Here is an 18,963-nt window from a genome sequence, read left to right as displayed (position 1 = left end):
CGGATAGAACATACCCCAAATAAGAAACCTGGGGCTGATGAAAACAGCATTTTTCCAGTTTACAGTATAAATGATTCAGCTGGAGTCGTCGTAGAACCTCTTCTACATGTTTCTCATGTTCCTGTGCTGTGTTGGAGTAGACTAAAATGTCATCTAAATAAACAATGACATTGTGAAGGAGGAGGTCGGCGAACAGATGGTCCATAAATCGTTGGAAGATAGCAGGAGCATTAGAAAGGCCAAAAGGCATCACTCTATATTGGAAGTGGCCAAAAGGGGTTCGAAATGCCGTTTTCCATTCATCCCCTGATTTTATTCGGATAAGGTGGTAAGCTCCTTTTAAGTCTAATTTTGAGTAGATGGTGGCCCCTTTAACAGCCTCTAAGATGTCAGGAATTAAGGGCATCGGATACTTATCGGGGACTGTGATCTTATTCAGTCCCCGAAAGTCTATGCAAGGACGGAGTTCAGTAGTGTTTTTCTTTGCAACAAAGAATAGGGAAGCGGCTGCTGGTGAGGTTGACTCTGTGATCAATCCATTCATTAAATTGGTTCTAAGGTAGTCTCGTAAAACCTCTTTTTCGTTATTAGATAGGATGTACATCCGACCAAACGGTAAAGGTTTATTTGGAATCAGCTCAATAGTACAATCATCTCTTCTGTGAGGAGGTAATTGATTGTATTCAGTGGCAGCGAATACCTCTCGGTATTGTTGGTATGCTTCTGGAAGACCGGCAATCTGGTTTAGGGTCGTAACCCTTGGTGAATCCTGGAGAGTGGACATGGAGTCTACGAGTACCTTTTGTTGCTCCTCTATGCAGTTTGCTAGACAATATTCAGACCCTAAGAAAAAAGAGCCCGCGGTCCAGTTTATGAATGGATTATGCTTTTTGAGCCAGGGTATATCCAAGATGATGGGATGATGAGCTGCTCGGATGATATCTAAGGTAAGGTTCTCCTGATGAGATGCAATGGACATCAACAGAGGGCTGGTCTGATCTTTGATAGGTCCTGAAACCAGTGGACTTCCGTCAACGCTTTCCACTGGTATTGATTCTGCCTTTGAGGAACGTGGGATGCCATGTGAAGCAGCCCAGTGGTCATCAATGAAGTTCCCTGCAGCTCCGCTATCGATAAGTGCTGGGATATCCCGTAAGATTCTATCTCCAAAGGAAAATGAAATCCTTAACACTACCATGTTGGTATCAGGATGGCTAGTACACATAGAAGAATGAAAAGACTGTGAGGAACCTGGCTGAAGAGTGGAATCCCGGATCGTGGTTCCTCTTACGACCGGGCGCTGGCGTTTCCCGAACGCCTAGGGGGTGTAATCGGGCAGTCTTGTACCGTATGAGTATTGTCGCCACAATACATACACAAGCCTAAGGTCTTTCTGCGATTCCGTTCTTCTGGCGTTAAAGGCCCTCTTGCTGTTGATCCTAACTGCATAGGTTCTTCTGTAACCTGAGTCCGGGGCGAGTGTGGAAAGTTAGATGTGAATCGAGGAATCCGGCCTTTTCTCCTTTCTAACAGTCTCTCCTTCATACGGTAATCTAGCTGTAAAACTAGGGCGATGAATTCTGTTAGATCGGTGGGCCGCGGTACTCTGGACACTTCGTCTTTAAGTTCTTCCGATAACCCTCTCCTAAAGATCGTAACCTGGGCATCGTCGGACCAGGTGGTCTCACTTGCCATCTGCTTAAATTTAGTAATATAGGTTAGTATATCAAGATTTCCTTGTTTGAAATCAAGGAGATGTTCTTGAGAGGCCACCCGGATTTCTTGTCGGCCGAACATGGTGCGAATACTGTTACAAAAGGCAGTATGAGAGTCCAGAATGGGATTATTACTAGTAATCAAAGGGGTTGCCCAGGCTAAGGCTGGTCCTGTCATTTGTGAGACCATGTAACCCACACGGTCTCGATCGGTATGAAAAAATGCCCCCTTGAACGTAAATTGTACGGAACAAGAATCTAGGAATTCTTTGACCTTATGAGGGTTCCCATCGAAACTGACCGCCTGGTAATGGTCCAGGCGGAACCTCTGAACAATGGGGTACGCGAGAGGCTAAAGCCTGTTGAGCTGCCTGTTGTTGGTGCTGTCGGAGGGAATTATTCTCCTGCTTAAGTTGTTGTACCTCAGTCGTTAAAGACTGTACCGCAGCAATAAGCTGCTGGATCTGCTGCTGTTGAGGATCCATTTTAAGGGATTTCTCTGAAACCGACTCTAATCACTTGGAGCTAGTCAAAGAATCTGACTACTTTCTTTTCTGGCGTTGCTAACTGTCAGCAAATATACAATGTTAGATATACATATCAATTGCTCCAGGTAAATAGAGAAGGAAAAACAGAAAATCACCTACCTGGGCAGAATGGACGAAGGGAAATGTCCTATGGCCCGGTGGGTACCTGTAATGGATCTCGCTGACTCTCCCTGAAGATATTAGGAATTCCCCTGAAAACCCCTCCGGAGTCCTGCTCAAAGGCTTGATCCCCGAGAGGTGCCCAGGGAAACCCTCATGGGGGAAAAAACCCTGTGGAGAGCTGCTTGAGAGCGTTGTATCACCGGGATGTTCCAACGTAGGCTGAAGATTCACCTTCAGAGTTTGGGAGCTCCTAGCGATTGATATTAAGTTCTAATAAAGAATACAAAGTAGATTAGAAGATAATTTCCTTTGTCTAGCAGAGGTCAGATCCCCTTAGAAACTTTAGTTCAAATTCTTACCCCCAATTAGTAGAAAGGGAGAGTTCGATGTGGAGGAAGGACGAGATAGCCTGGAGTCCCTAGAAGTAATGAATAGCTGGGCTAAGGAAAATAGCAGAATAGAAAAGGACGGTGAGAGAGAGAAATAGCTAACGATCACTACCAATAGTAGAAACAACCATAAAAATATAAAGCCTACCAGTTCGTAAACAAAGGTAGTCTCCTGGAGACTGCTCAAAGAGTTTCGGTAGTGACCCTTGGAAGTTGAGGTAGGTATCCGTGCTCGTGGAGGGCGAGGATCTGTATTCCTGAACCAAAGAGAAACTGAGCTGGAACCGCGCTCCAAAGGGGCGTGGTTAAAGTCGTCAAAAGTCTGACGAGTATTTTCCCGTGTTTTTGTAGCGGTCTGAAAGTAAAGAGTAAAAGGGAAAAGTAACGAGATGAGAGAGTGTCAACCGAAGTCAGGGATAAGAAATAAGGACACACAGAGGTAAACTAACAAACTGACTCACGAAGCGCTTGTATACTCCTAAGAGAGTAGCAACGCACTGGACTCCTGGAGGATCCTGTTGATAAGCTGCTTGGGAGGATGTGACATCAGAGCGCTGCAATGTGTTCTGGGAAAGAACATCTAGACTGTTGCGTGTGCTATAATCGCCAGCCACGGCGGCCATGTTGAAGTGCCTACTGGGAAACGGATCTGCCGAACAAAACATGACACGAACAGATGATCTCGCTAGACAATTGCTACAGTCACAAGCCGGACAGACCCCGTTACCCGCATCTGGGGGAAATCTTCCTTCTACATCCTCTATGAATCCAGTGCAGATCAACCTACCTGGGAATGTACCTCTGGCTCCGCCCGAACGATTTTCTGGTGACCCAAAGAGGTTTGCAGTATTTATCAATCAGTGCCGGTTGCATTTCTTATGCCGGCCAGCAGCCTTTCCAACTGATCAAGCTAAAGTAGCTTTCGTGCTTTCGTACCTTAGTGGCAATGCGGCAGACTGGTCGATCCCTCTAGTAAATCAAGATGATCCGGTCCTCCATGATTTTCAAGCTTTTCAGCTCAGTATGGAAAAACTGTTCGCAAGACATTCCCTGGGGCAGGCCTTGGACAATGAGCTTCTTTCGTTGCGACAAGGTAATCAAGACCTTTTGGCTTATATTGCGTCTTTCAACAGACTGATAGTGGAAACTCAATGGCCTGAGGACAAAAGGATTACGCTGTTTTATAGAGGTCTACGTGGAGAGCTCAAAGATGTGTTAGCCCAAGTAGTGAATCCCCCACAAGATTGTTCGGACTATATAGACTTAGTCGTTCAAATAGATCACAGACTGCAGAACAGGAAGGCCGATCGTTCCAAGTTTGATGCTCGAGTATTTTCCAAACCGCCAACTCCTTCCAAAGGAGTAGACTCCGGGGAACCCATGCAAATAGGGGGTCTGAAAGGTCCTCTAACACAAAAGGAGCGGGAAAGGAGAAAACAGTTGCAATTATGCCTCTATTGCGGAAACTCAGGGCACTTTCTTCGAGACTGTCCGGTGAAACCTGCCAAGAAGGCAGTAGGAGCTGCAGTTACCAAAGTTACAAACTCTGAGCAGGGAAACGACCTCGCCCGACAAGAATAGAGGTCCTCTTGCCGAGCGTGAAAACCAGTTCCGTGACCTCGCATTTCGTGATACCTATGGTCCTCATTAGCCCTGATAATCCGGATCGATTACATGCAATTGAAGCTTACGTCGACAGCGGTGCCATCGGCAATTATGTGGATCATGAAATGGTTTTGAGGATGAATCTAACTCTTTGTCCCAAGGCTGTAAAGGACGTCATTACTACGGTGGATGGTACGGAGATAGCCTCCGGGCCAGTAACGCATACCACTCAAGAGGTGACGCTAGTAAGTCAAGATGGACACCATGAGAAGATCGTGTTCGATGTGATCAAGGCCCCTCAGTTTCAGATTATTCTAGGAATACCTTGGTTAGAGAAACACAATCCTCTGATCGATTGGCAAGCAAGAACGGTCCAGTTTCCAGAATGTGTCTCTACTTGTCACCCTCCACCTGGTGTTGCACTGGCAGCAATTTCTTCAGAGACTCCCCAGTTACCTCCCGAATACCTAGAATACCAAGATGTTTTCCGGAAGGATCAGGCTAACTCTCTACCTCCTCATAGGTCTTATGACTGCCAGATAGACCTGATACCTGGATCTACTCCTCCTTGTAGTAGAATTTATGCCCTCACCGAGCCTGAGAACCTTCACCTTCGACAATACCTGGATCAATACCTGGCAAATGGGTTTATTCGTCCTTCCAAGTCCCCTGCTTCTTCAGCTTTGTTCTTCGTTCCAAAAAAGGAAGGAGACCTTAGAACTTGTATAGATTATCGCTCCCTGAACCAGATCACCGTTAAGAATAGATATCCGTTACCTTTGATCCCTGAACTCATGGACCAAGTCAGAAAAGCATGCATATATACAAAGCTGGATCTTAGAGGAGCTTACCACTTGGTACGAGTAAAAGAGTGCGATGAATGGAAGACGGCCTTCCGCACCAAGTATGGGCTATTTGAATATCAGGTCATGCCCTTCGGACTTTGCAATGCCCCGGCCGCCTTTCAATATTTTATGAACGATGTCCTCAGAGAGCTCATAGATGTGTGTGTTGTTGTTTACATTGACGACATCCTCGTTTATTCTTCATCGGAATCTGAACATCGGAAACACGTGAAAATGGTCCTCGAAAGATTGCGTCAACACAAACTTTTCGCTAAGTTGGAAAAATGTGTTTTCAACGTGACTGAAGAATTCTTGGGATTCATATTATCACCTGGCGGAGTGCGTATGGATTCAAAGAAGGTCGATGCAGTTCTCAAATGGCCATCACCATCCTCCGTAAAAGGTGTGCAAAGCATGTTAGGCTTCGCTAACTTTTACCGCAGGTTTATCCCTGAATTCTCTCGAATAGTCCAGCCCATCACTGCCTTGTTAAAGAAAAACAAACGTTTTGAATGGTCTACCGAGGCGGAACAAGCTTTCCAGGATTTGAAGACTAAATTTATCTCTGCACCAATCTTAAAACACCCTCGCCCCGAACTCCCCTACATCGTGGAAACTGATGCTTCAAGCCTTGCCATGGGGGCAGTTCTATCACAAAAGGACCCGGTAACCAATCAGTTGCATCCCGTGGCATTTTGGTCCCGCAAATTCTCGCCTCCTGAAATCAATGACACGATTACTGACAAGGAACTTCTGGCTATCAAGTCTGCCTTTAAGGCTTGGCGGCATTATCTGCTGGGGGCCCGACACACCGTTACTGTGATTACGGATCACCGAAACCTGCAATATTTGAAAACCGCAAAAGCCCAATCCTCTAGACAACTCTGTTGGGCATTATTCTTTGCCGAGTTTGACTTCATAATTACCTATCGACCTGGTACAAAGAACGGTAAAGCTGATGCCCTTTCTCGGATGGGAGTGGCAGAACACTTGATCAACCCTAAACCTGTACCAATCATTCCCGAACAAAGAATTCTGGGTGTAATCGCCACAGAATCCATAGAGGAAGTTAAGGATAAAGCCAGGCAACTTGTAACTCCAGCAGACATACAGAATTGGCATCTGCAGGGAAAGGACTTTGCAGTAAAGGACAACTTATTGTATTTCCAAGAACGATTATACCTACCCAGCACAGATTTACAGAAAAAAGTAATCTCTTGTTATCACGATTCTTTAATGGAAGGACATCCCGGTATGGCCAAGACCTCAGAAAAGATCAAGCGCTACTTCTGGTGGCCGTCTTGGAAAAAAGATATCAGAGACTTTATAATGTCCTGTGGAGTATGCGCCCAAAACAAGAGTCAAAAGGAAAGACCAGCAGGCCTGTTACGCCCTAACATCCCACCTCGCCCGTGGCATACGCTTTCTATGGACTTCATCACCGATCTACCTCCATGCTCCGGATACAATACGATTCTAGTAATCGTGGACTTATTCTCCAAGATGGAGCATTTCATTCCGCTCAAAGGCTTGCCAACAGCAGCAACTCTGGCCCGAGAATTTCTCGAAAACATCGTCCGACTGCACGGTTTTCCTTCGGTTCTAATTTCGGATCGAGGTAGTCAATTTATTTCTCATTTTTGGCGAAGTTGCTGTCGGTCGGCTCAAATTGATGTGAGACTATCGACCAGTCACCACCCTCAGACCGACGGACAAACCGAGAGGACCAATCAAACTCTGGAACAGTATTTACGCTGCATGCTGCAACAAACTGAAAAAACTTGGAAAGACATCCTTTGGATAGCCGAATATGCCTACAATAACTCTGTCCATTCGGGAACTGGGAAAACCCCGTTTTTTCTTTTGTACGGTAGTCACCCTCGAACCTCGGAGTTGGATCCCCTCCAAGATCTTGAAACACCAGCAGTAGACTACCTGCATTCTACAATCACCCAAGCCTTTAAGGAAGCTGTTTCTCACCTTCAAAGGGCTAAAGAACAATACAAGAAAGGAGCAGATCAACATCGGAAGGAAGCCCCTCAATATCAAGTAGGGGATCAAGTCTGGTTATCCACCAAATATCTACCTCTAAAAGGGCCACGCACATTCAACCCAAGATACCTTGGTCCCTATTCCATCACTACCATAGTAAACCCAGTAGCGGTCAAGTTGGACTTGCCCCCGCACATGAAAATACATCCGGTCTTCCACGTCTCTCTATTAAAACCCGTGCAACCTCAAACCCGACTAACTAAATCTCCAAAACCTATCCTAGTTGATGGAGAACTCGAGTTTGAAGTCAAAAGCATTCTGGACTCCAAGATCTCCAAATCTAAACTATTTTACCTAATTGACTGGAAAGGCTACGGCCCCCAAGAGAGATCCTGGGAACCTGCTGAATATGTCCACGCTCCTCGCCTAATCAAAAGATTTCACCGAACATTTCCTGACAAGCCAAAACCCCCGGAGAAGCCCGGTTTGGGAGGGGCCTTGAGGGGGGGTACTGTCATGATCTCTGCTTCCAAAAGGTCAGGGTTTTCCCAACTCCCTTGGAAGCAGATCCATAACCCAGGTTCCGAGTGCCAACCAGTCCCAATTGGGACCTTTTGGACCCAGTCCTGGCGCCAGTGGCACCAGGCTCATAAATATGCCCAGTCCCAGCGCTGGAAGCGCCGGGGTCATAATGCTTGGGTGGACTTACCTGCAGCAGACCATGCTGCTTACTTGCCTGCCAGTTGAGCCTCTGATCCTCTTCTGTTTGGAACTACTTTTCCTGTTGGGTGGGGCAGGAGCCACTCCCTAGATTCAGAACACTGGAACTCTTCTGGAAAGCAGGAACTCTTTTCTTACCTAGGCGTGGCTGTGGAAGGAGACGCCTAAGCACTACAGGAGGCTATTTAAACCACACCCGATGGATGAATCTTGCTTTGCGTTATTCTGCATCCTCTGCAGCAGAACGCTCATCGTGTCTTCTGCATCTGATCCTGGGCCTAAGGAAAAAGGCTTACCATCCTGAATCCAGTCTTCAGCAACACCTATAAAGACAAGAAAGAACAGGTTAGCATTACGGTCTTCAGTGACAGCTCTTCACTTACCTGGTCCATCGGCTGTCACCAACGCCTCGCGCTGCATTCCGGCATCTGAAAGACAAAGGCTTACCTACTCCTCGTGCGCTCCGGAGGTCTTCACACTGCATTCCGGCATCTGAAAGACAAAAGCTTACCAACTCTTCGCACGCTCCGGAGGCCTTCGGCGCTGCATCCCGCATCTGAAAGACAAAACAAGGTGCGTTTAAAGACATTGGGGAACTTTAATACTCACGTGCCATTACTCCTTTCCACATCTAACCCAGTGGGTATTCCGGCACCCTGCAGCCGCTCCGAACTTGTACCTGCAAAATAAAAAGACAGTTAGAGCGCATCGTGAAGCAGGCAACAAGCGCTTACTTACGTGCTTCCAGGCGCTTCTATTCATCACACGGGCTCCATCTTCAACTCACTTCAGCCCGTCATCCGCCATCGCCGGAACCCTGCAAAACAAGAAACATCATTACTAAAGACTTTAAAGACATTAGAATTACTCGAAACTTACCGTTCGTGCAGTAAACGACGGACAGCAGTCCTCTGATGTCAAGAGGCCTGCTCCCCTTATCCAGTGAAGAAACTGGTTACAGCACCCTGCCCCGAGGCAGATGGAGAGCACGGCGTTCACTTACCTAAGGTGAGAGCGTTAACCTTTGGGGTTCTACAGGAGAAGAGAAAGGGAAGAAGAGAGAGACATTCAATAACCCAGTTCCTTAATCCCATATTTTCTATCTGCAGACATCTTACCCTTCGAGTCAGACATACAGTGCACAGAGGTCCAGCCCAAAGAGCCAGCCGTGTGTTACACATCACCTTTGAAGATACGGTATACGCCCAGTCAAGACCGGCGCCTCTACGGGAATCAGGTGAGCGTTACAGTTCTTGTTTGAGGTTTCTAGCATCAGACTTTTCGTATTCATACTGTAGCTGTTGGTATTCAACATAAAACAAAGAAGATCAGCTATAATTGCTTAAATTCTTCTTATAATCTTAATTTATATCAAAACGGGATGGGCAAAATAATTACCTAGTGCAATGATTTTGAATGTGTCCAAAGGGGTCTGTCCTGAATATAGCAGGGTTTTGTCCTTATGGTCTGAGAATTACTCTGAATTCAGTCATGTACGACCTGTAATTTAAATTTACACAGTTTAGAAAGACTGCTGTAGGGATGACTGGCCTATATCACTCTGGATGACCTTGGTGACAAGTTAAGTATTTTGGTGGCTTACCTAATGCATAGGTGCCTATTTAGTGATCGGTGGTTATCAAAGTCGTAATCTTCTGGTCCACTATTTAAAGAAGGTCACTCCTTTCTTTTTGGCGGAAAACGTGGTGTTCTATGTCTGCTATAAGGATGAAGCAGATATATGACGTTTTTAATTATATATCTCAGTCATTATACGGCCAGATGGCCTAAAAAAGCTTGTATGTTTGGTATATGTTAACGGGTTTACCTTCTGTAAAAACATAGGTATCTCGTGTGTTGGATAATTAATATCACATCGATGTTGAAATATCAAGGTATTTCAAATTCGCCACTTTTTAGATCCCGGTTGGTATATGGCCAGATCGGCGTATGATCTGTAAAAGTGTGTAATATAAAATGTAACATATGCATAAACTCTAATGACCAGTTAGTTGTTATACAGGTGCATTTATAATTTTATGCGATAGTAACCATAGAGAGCTAAAAGTAGCTCATAATAATGGATTGGTGTGACGTGCGAACTCATATGAAGTCGCGTAAGGCTTAGTTAATAGATTAGTGCTTACTTGAACCCAAAGAAACTTCTTAATCATCAGCGCTATTCGAACGCGCGGGTAAATGGCTCTTTTCCGGTGAGCAGGGTAACGCGGACACCATATTGAGAGGATCGTTATATATAGGGCTCCCAGTCCTTTGTTAGTGTTTAGGGTTTTTCATGGGTATAGCCGTCCTACGGTAGTATTCAGGAATAGCGTGGTGTATTTGTATCAACTATTTATTCATAGTGCCTTCTGAGAATGGCTGTCCTTATACTTACCTAGGAGAGCACGCTTTCACCCGGCTAATTTTTAGTGTTCTAAGCGTGGTGGGCGCCATCTTTGGGGGTAGAATTGGATTGAGATTAAGTCCTTTGTTAGTGTTATTAGCTTGGTTCGTCTTGTGGCTTATCATTTAGTTCTAGCTATCTAATTTTGCGTGAGTAGTGAGTTACACTCTGTGGCTGTATTCTTAATCAAGATGGCTATGAAATAGTGAAAGGAGATTAATTGACGTGGTAGAGGAAATATAGAGAAAATATACCTAATTGCACTATAGCCATCTGTGGTGTAATAAGTTACCTAAAGTACTTAAAGGGTAACAAACATGATAGTGAAAACAGATGGGGATAGTGAGGCTCAGACAGTACTGCAAGATCTGTAGAATATATTTATAGAACTTCAAAGGAGGAGTTAAATTTTGTTCCATTCGATGGCCTCATTAAGCTCTATTTGGTCACTTTTTGTTAGGAAAATGAGTCTTTGTTCTTTTTCTAACAACATTTTTTTCTGATGTCATTTCCTAAAATTGTCATGAGGACGGTCCATCGTAAATCGTCGCTAGTATGGTTATGCTAAATCTACTTCTAGTGTTCAAAAAAGTATTATTTCCCCAATAAAAGGTAGAGAAACTATTCGATTAGTACTATTGGGATTCCCTCAATTTTTTATATCGGTGAGACCGAGGACATTGAGGTAAAGTTCCTCTAGGAGGCAGCAGATGACAGAGAAGTGTTTGACAGCTGAGCAAGAGTTTGGAGTGGCATTATGGAGAAGGTTGCCATCCTTGAAAGACTTCTGGGGAGGGGTATACATCAGAGGTACGCCCTGCTGAGGTGTAGAAGCAGCCCGAGGGGGGTCAGAAGAGGAAGGAGGAGAGGGCAAGGTAGCCAAGGAGGAGACAGCAGGGGTAGGTGAGGAAGCCGTGTAGGGTAGAGAGGGGACAGCAAGAGAAGAAAGGAAATTAATGAGGCGCAGGAGGTGTCTATCAAAGAGAAGAAGGTTTACTTGAGGGCCTTGGATCAAGACGGTACCATTCAAGTAAACAATGATGACCTTAGAGGAGTGGAAGGCCACGTTTTGTCTTGTTCAACAAGGACATTATTACTTAGCCATCCTTGAGTTATATACGATCAACCTTTCTGCAGAACCTGGACATTGATATTTGCATTGTCCCAATCTATTGAGGATAATGTGTCCTCGACACAAACTTGGTTAATTGATGCTGCTATGAAGTAATCTATTTGTGTGTCTTCTATTTCCTTACAATCTACAGGCAATCTTGATAGATGATCTGCTGTTAAATTGTGTTTCCCTGGTTTGTACTCCACTTTATTTGAATATTCTTAGAGGTTGGCTGATATTCCAGCTAGCCTCAGTGAAACTCTGCTGTCCCTCCTGCTGCTAGTACTTGAAACAGAAGTTTGTGGTCTGTACAAAGTACACAACTCGCCCCCTGTGAGAAGCCTGAAGGTGTCTCACCTGCTAGTCCCCGGAGATCTGTCATCCGGGTGGCCAGGACATGGCCATCGCTATTGGATCCAGTTCCTGGGGGTGGACCAGTAGGGGAGGATCACCTGAATGGGGGGTCTTTGGGGAGTGGAAGGGGGACACCGATGGGTGAGACGCAGGAGCTACAGCTGACGTGTGGTGTAACAGATGTCAACGGTGCACATGACCCTCCCGCACTGATAACCGAGGCAGGGAGGTGCGCTTGCTACCGTGGTACCGTCTTTGACTCCAAAGACAAGAAACGACAAGGAGGTCCACACAGCCGATGAGTCGGAGAGAGAACCGATAGTAAACCAGACTGAGCGAAGGTTGCAAACAGCAACTTGTTATGAACAAAGAATTTGTGTGCTAGTGAACTTTTAAAGCCCAGGGAAAGACCAGCTGCAGAGTTGTCTGGCGCCACGTGGGCATCGATTCGAAAGACTCTGGCTGGTTCCCTTTTCTTGTGAACATTATAGTAACAAAAGGCTGTAGGAAAGGCCAGCATAAAGAGTTAAGGTGGTCATACAAGGGTCGAGCCAAAATCTCTTCTACAATCGAAAGTCCTTAACCCATTACCAAAGTTTTGATATAGAGAAACAGGCGTGTGCGCCCGGCTGAGGGAAACGCTGTATGAACGATAAATATGGAAAGCCTGACTGGGGGCTTAAGAGAAAGCCTGACTGGGGGGTAGAAAAAGCTAAGGGAAGTGAATCCTGCAAGGTATTACAAATAAGTGAAATGTGTGAAACTGGCAAATGTGAACCCGACTGAGGGAAGCCAAGGTTACAAAAAGGATCGGAGCCTGGTTGAGGGGGATTCACTGGTGAAAGGAAATCACCCAACGGGAAGATTACTGAAAGGAACTTTTTGTTTGTTGTTTATAGTGCATCAGGCCCTCTGAGGCAAGAGATATGGCCACAGAAGGCCCTGATTTTTTGGACATGAACTGTAAGCTAATGCTGGAAAAGCCCAGGAGTGTGCTGTGCTTGAGAGTCCCGCCTTATCTCGTGCTAAAAATGTGGGGAAGGGAGACCCCAGTTATACCATCCTGACTTATCCTTTTGTGAAAACTTCTTTCTTTTATGATGAACATTATCCAATACTATTTTGTAACAGCGTTAAAGATTAGCAATAGTTTTCTTTTTTAATTATAGGCCCTTTTTATTTGGCAAGACGCCACTAGGACTTCCTTATTATTATTTGATGGTCATAGCTTGCTTCCATCTTAGATATAGGTTTAGATTAGATGTTTTTCTCACCCATTTATACAGTTTAATAAACACCCTTGAACTGTGATCACTTGTGTCTGTCTTTGTGTTGCCACCATGAGTTTCTTACACCCCCAACAAGAATTGCCTGAAATGTCTCATAGCACACAAGCAAGCTAGTGCTTTCCATTCAAAAATAGAATAGTTACATACTGCTGCTTTAAATGTGCGTGATGCAATCTCCACAGTCCATTTGACAGCCCATGAAGTTGAGATAACACTGCTCCCAAGTCCTTTGGTTTTTGCATCAACTGTGATCACTGACCTTTTCTATGCATCTAATTGTTTTAAGCACAGAGCTCTGAATATGGCTCCTTTAATGTTTCTGGTGTTCCAATAATACAACTTTTCTCTTTCAGTAATTCTCTCAATGGCAAGACTTTTGCTTTGCGGTTCTGTACGAACTTTGAATAGAATTCACAGAGGAGAAGGAAGAATGTTACTTCCATCCTGTTTGAGGAAGCTTTTGCAACACTTACCACGGTCACCAAGTCTAACTTTGGTTGTACAACTTTTTTCGTCACCAAGTGTCCTAGATAGTCTACTTAATACATTAGCATTTTTCTATTTTGAGTGTAAGACCCTTATTTTTTAACACCTTTAGTACCTTGTCCAGAACTTTTCTTCAATAGTATTGGTGTATGTTAGAATGTCATCTTGGAAGAACACTATGCTTTTCATTCCTTGGAAAACCTGTGACATGAGGCGTTGAAATACTGCTGTTGCGCTCGCTAGTCCGGTTGGCATTCAGATATTCTGATACAATCTGAATGGTGTTATGGAGGCTATTTTATTCTTGGAATCATGGGTGAGCTTTACCTGATGATTTGTAGAACTACGGTCAAGGGTTGAGAGCACTATAGTTTGGCCAGGTTTCGTCACCATTTCGTTGATGTACGGTAGGGGGTGTGTGTCTACCAAAATGTTCTGATTTAGGCTCCTCAGATCTATGCATCGTCTTATTTCATCTGTACCTTGTTTATTAGTAATTACCATTGGAGAGATCCATTGAGAAGTTTCTATTGGTTGAATAATGCCTTCCTCTACCAGCTTGTCTATGTGTTGTTCCAGTTTATCTTATCTTATTATGGGTGTTTTCTGAATTTTATGTTTTACAGATTCGGCTGAACTATTTAATATGATCCTGTGTTTAAATCCAGTTCGCTTCTCAAGACTGTCAGTGAAGACATCAGGGTACAACTGGAGTATATTGCTTATAATTTCTTCAGTGTCTCGTTTGCTGATTGTCAAGACTTGTTCCATTCTTCCTGGGTGCAAGGTCATATTGTAGTCTACTTGGGGTTTCCAGCTTATTATGGGGGTCCCTGAGGATGTAACATATATTTTCACTACTAGTTTTCTTTCTTTGTATTGTAACTCTGTCTCAACCATCCAAAGGTCTATTGTATGCCCTGTGTATGCTCTCGGAACATCAGATGTGGGGTTCAATGAGGGAATTTCTTCCTTAAGCTTTCCTTTCCCTGTCTGATGTAGGACTGTGAATAGGGATTCTGAGTCAGCCATCATGCCAATGTTCACTCATTCTAATTATGTACTGACAATGGGTCTTGGTGGTCCAATGTGATACTATGCGTCTTGTACCATTATTATGGCTTCTGATAGGTGGTCAGCAAGTTCATCAACTAGTTCTTCTTCTTGATCAGTGGTTGCTACTCCTGTCTTCTTCTTCCTCAATTCTTTTTTGCCTGTATGCACACTTGCGCAAAGTGATTATTTTTCCCGCAGGCTGTGCACTTTTTCCCCCGATGCTGGCCATTGTCTTGCTGTATAATAATGAGCAGTGCTTCCAATTCTGAGGCAGGTTTTTTTTGCATTCGTTGACTCTATTCTGCGATGTGGGTTCTCATTGAGTTGTGTTTTGTTGAGGCTTTTCCGAGGGCAACCTCCATTGAGTGCACACACTCGTTCATTGCAGCTAGCGTGTGGTTGTCTTTTTTTTCTTATGTAGTGGCTGTACTCCACATTGACGATTGTTCAACCTATTTGGCCAGGGTTATGTCTTGGTCTAGTGTCAGGTCTGCTGCTTGCCATAGCCTGTCTCTGATTTGTTCATGGTTGGTCATGCATGACTTCATTCAGGACGAACCCGAACTTGCATGTTTCGGCAATGGTCCTTAGCGCTGCTACATATTTTCCAATCGTTTCTCTGTGCTGTTGGTATCTAGTATAGAATATATCCATAACTACATTTATTTTAGGTAAGTAATGATGGTCTAACTTGGCCATATTGGTGTGGAAACAATCAATTGGTTCATCTGAATTTATTGTGGGAGGGGGGTAGGTGTCTGCACACTTGTTGTGCTTCTGAACCTAGGTAGTGCATTAACATAGCAGTTTTCTTGGAGGTTCTTCATAGTCACTTAAGGTAGTTGAGGAACTCGGACATCCATCTCTTCCCCGATATGGTGGGAATCCCTGGTCTCTGCACAAACTTTGGTGGTGGTCCATGTGTTGTACTGTAATTAGTGTTCTGCTTAGTCGCCCCGTTTGTGTATTAAATCCCTGTGTATTTGGGGCATTGGCCATAGTTATGAGTTTGACATTGTTAAAGACCTCCCCTTGTCCTTCTTCTTGCATCTGTTCTTTGTTTTCTGTTGATTCTGTTATGTGTGATTATGTTCTCTTCCCTGTTATTTTTCCTCCTTTGAGAATGGTTGAAGCCCAGGCGCCAGTCGTTTCCAATCCTGGCCTTCTACTTAGTCTGGCTTTGTTTGGGGATGGCGTTGCATTTCTCAACAAAACACGCTGTTGTTGCCATTCTTGCGTGTGCTGAGAGGACGCAGTGTGCTCGCGTTCTCGCTCCTGGTGTGGTGTGTCTGTTGCACACGAGGGGGAACTCGCGTTGGCACACAGGGCTACCATGGTGCCTTACCGACCTCATTTCGGCATGCTGGGTTTAGGGTTAGGGTTTGTCTTCTTGCCTCCCTTCACCTTCGCCTGGGTTTTGGCTACTTGGGCTTGGCAGACAGCGGGCAGGTCATACCGGAATGGCTAACAAAGCAGCATAACTGTCACCGGGCACTTGTCGGGTTCTCACTGGATTGCGTGGGCTCTCTGTGTAGGTGACAACTCCCATTGGGTTAAGTGAAGACTTGTCCCAATTTGTTCTATTCAAGCTCTGGATATGGTAAATTGTATTCAAGTGTTTACTTAGAGTGCACCTCCCCAGATCCTCTTAAGTCACTGCCTCAACCGTTACTACCGTCTACATCTCCCTCAACATTCCCACATTCTTGCATTCTACAAAATGAGTTATACTTACATGCACTCGTTTGTTAACTTGGAGAGAGGATATAACAATAACTTTTTGTAAAATAGGTGCACTTCCTTATCAGGTTCTCCTCTCATCTTGAGGCTCGAGGGGCCAGTTCACTAAGAGGATAAGTAAAGATACTGAAAGCTCACTGAGATATTTTCCCCTTTTTGGAGTTAGCTTAGCCTCAGCAAACCTTCAGAAGTATCCTACATAGGAGGAACAGCATATTTGTTGTACACCTGGGTTAGGTCCAAGTGGTGTGGGGGAGGAGGTATCAGTTCCAAATAGTTGTGTTATGTTAACTGTCTTTGTCAGTGTAGAGTCTGGTTCTACTGGTTGTCACAGGAAGATGGGGCAATTGTTTTCCTGGATAAAGGCACATTAATTTCATGTAATGTGCATCGACATAACAGTTTTGTTAAAAGATTCCAGGTGGTCATTTCTACATCTGCACAGAGTACAGATTGCAATGCTGCAAGAGGCTAATTTATTCATGGGGGAAGTGATGAAACTTGAGAAGAAGCTATATGAGACAACCATTTCTAAGTATTCCAGAGGTTTGTTATCATGGGGATTACACAGTGTAGCCCTTGAAATGGAGGTTGTTCACATTGAATAAAAATGTGTTTTGTATTTCCTTAAATGTTCAGCAGATCTGCTTAGCTAACATAGATGCACTGAGTGCTAAGAATAAATAATGTTTTCCCTTGGTGTTTTCGCAGTGTATCCAATTAGTGGGGGATGTAATAATCTTGACTCAGGGCTACACTTGTATGCCTAATGAACACAAAGGTCGATCCTGTCCTGCAATAACCCCACATGCTCACAAAGAATTAGACAAGCTTTACAGAAATGCTTATATCTGGGGCTCATAACATAGGTTCATTGAACTACAATAATTGCCTAGCATGATGTACGACAACTCCCCACTTTGCCGCATAAAAAAGCTGGTTCAAATCCATGCCCCAAATTCCACAGTGATAACATTTTCAAGATGTAGTGGGACCAAGAAAGCTTCATATTCCCAGCTTGAGAGGCATACGGAAGTCATTTGCTTGCTAGAAAGGCACAGTTACAAATTACCATATTACAGCACAGGCTGAGCCTAGAAGACAATGGACCTCATTATAAGTGTGTCGGGCCGGAAACAACAGTGCCGGTAAGCTTACCGGCACCGTTGTTTCTAGACCAGCACACTATGGGTTTGCCTGCTGGGGCTGCTGTACCCGACAGGTCTGACTCCGCTGGGCACAGTGGCCACGGTAGGCAAGCCGCTGCGGAAGCACCGGCACTGTTAACAACAATTTGCTGATGCCTAAGTTCTCAAACTGCCGGGGTTGTAATCACTCGGTGTTACCGGGAAGTCAGGCGCTGGTAAATCATTATGGGTCCAGCGGCAACCTGCTCGTAGCATGGGCACGGTTACCGTCGTACCTGTAATGAGGCCTTATGCATCGCCACACTTCAAGCACTGCAGTGATTTGAACTGAGATCTTGGCGATCTAAACAGCACACGCAGGGTGATACGTCAGGGAAACTACTAACCTGGCTAGGAACCCTGAAAACGGAGGCACATCTATTAGAAATTATTCAAACAATGTAGTTATTAAACAAGAGGATATTAACGTCTTTGCAAAATACTGCAACACACTATATTCCCAGCCTCCTGTGGTTGTGAGGGAACAGATGTGGAAACCATACAGAGATTTTCTTTGCCCAAGCCGTTCGTAGATCCAAGACATTTGCTATAAGCCTAGTTCTTGGTTTAAGAAATTAAATCAGTAATACAGTCAATGTACAGAGTTAAGACTCCTGAACCTAAACCGTTGCCAGTCGAATTTCTCTCCATGTTTGAAGATGTTCTAGTCCGTAAACTGTCCGAGATGGTGGTGGCAGCATTACATCTGGGTCACCTTACCACTTCTATGAGAGAGACAGTGATTTATGTATGCTAACACCTGGTAAGAACCATGCACACACATAGAATAATGCAATCTGTAGTTTGCAGTGGTGATCATTATACATTTGTAAAAGTTCAAAAAATATAAAGTATCTTCTTTTCATTTGCTCGCCAAAAGGAACACTTTATGCTCCAAAGGCTACCAGACCTTTCTATATGGATGTGTGCCATAAACAACCTAGCATTGCTGCTTTGTACATATATTGAATTCAATTCAAACTATACAATGTTCACAAGTGTACAAACCATTTTGCACATTGATTTCAAGCTTAACAACCTTTTAAAAGTGTTCAGATATCACGAATCGAAACAGATTACAGAGATAAGGAAAGTGACAAACATGTGCCACCAAGTTGAGAGCAATTGCTTTGCCCACTGATATGTAAAAAATGCATTTATGCTTGTGTTTTAGATCACCTCTCTCAACCACAAATACTTTAGAAACCACCTGGAGGATAGTCTTTCTCTTGGAAGACCACTGCTCATAGAAGATGTTGGTGAGGCATTGGACCCGGCCCTGGATAATGTGTTGGAAAAAAACATCATCAAAACAGGATCTACCTACAAGGTACAGAAAACACCATACTGATGTGGTTTACTGGCAATAACACAGAGTAACCAGATGCCTGAATAATGTCTTTTTTTAATTTGG

General features: G+C 44.3%; 1 protein-coding gene across 1 annotated transcript in view; it reads left to right on the top strand.

Annotated features, from left to right (window-relative positions):
- The window catches only part of DNAH5 (dynein axonemal heavy chain 5), a 4,235,244-nt gene that overhangs the window by 3,567,851 nt on the left and 648,430 nt on the right, over positions 1-18,963 (top strand). Inside the window, exon 64 of the mRNA XM_069613779.1 lies at positions 18,724-18,879. Coding sequence (XP_069469880.1) covers positions 18,724-18,879 — 156 coding nt within the window. The remainder of the gene's footprint in view (positions 1-18,723; positions 18,880-18,963) is intronic.

Source organism: Ambystoma mexicanum, chromosome 5p (genome assembly GCF_040938575.1).
Source record: "Ambystoma mexicanum isolate Mex_15411 chromosome 5p, UKY_AmexF1_1, whole genome shotgun sequence".
Classification (NCBI taxonomy): domain Eukaryota; kingdom Metazoa; phylum Chordata; class Amphibia; order Caudata; family Ambystomatidae; genus Ambystoma; species Ambystoma mexicanum.
Note: the sequence above shows the minus strand (reverse complement) of the source record. Positions and strands in the feature narration are given on the sequence as shown.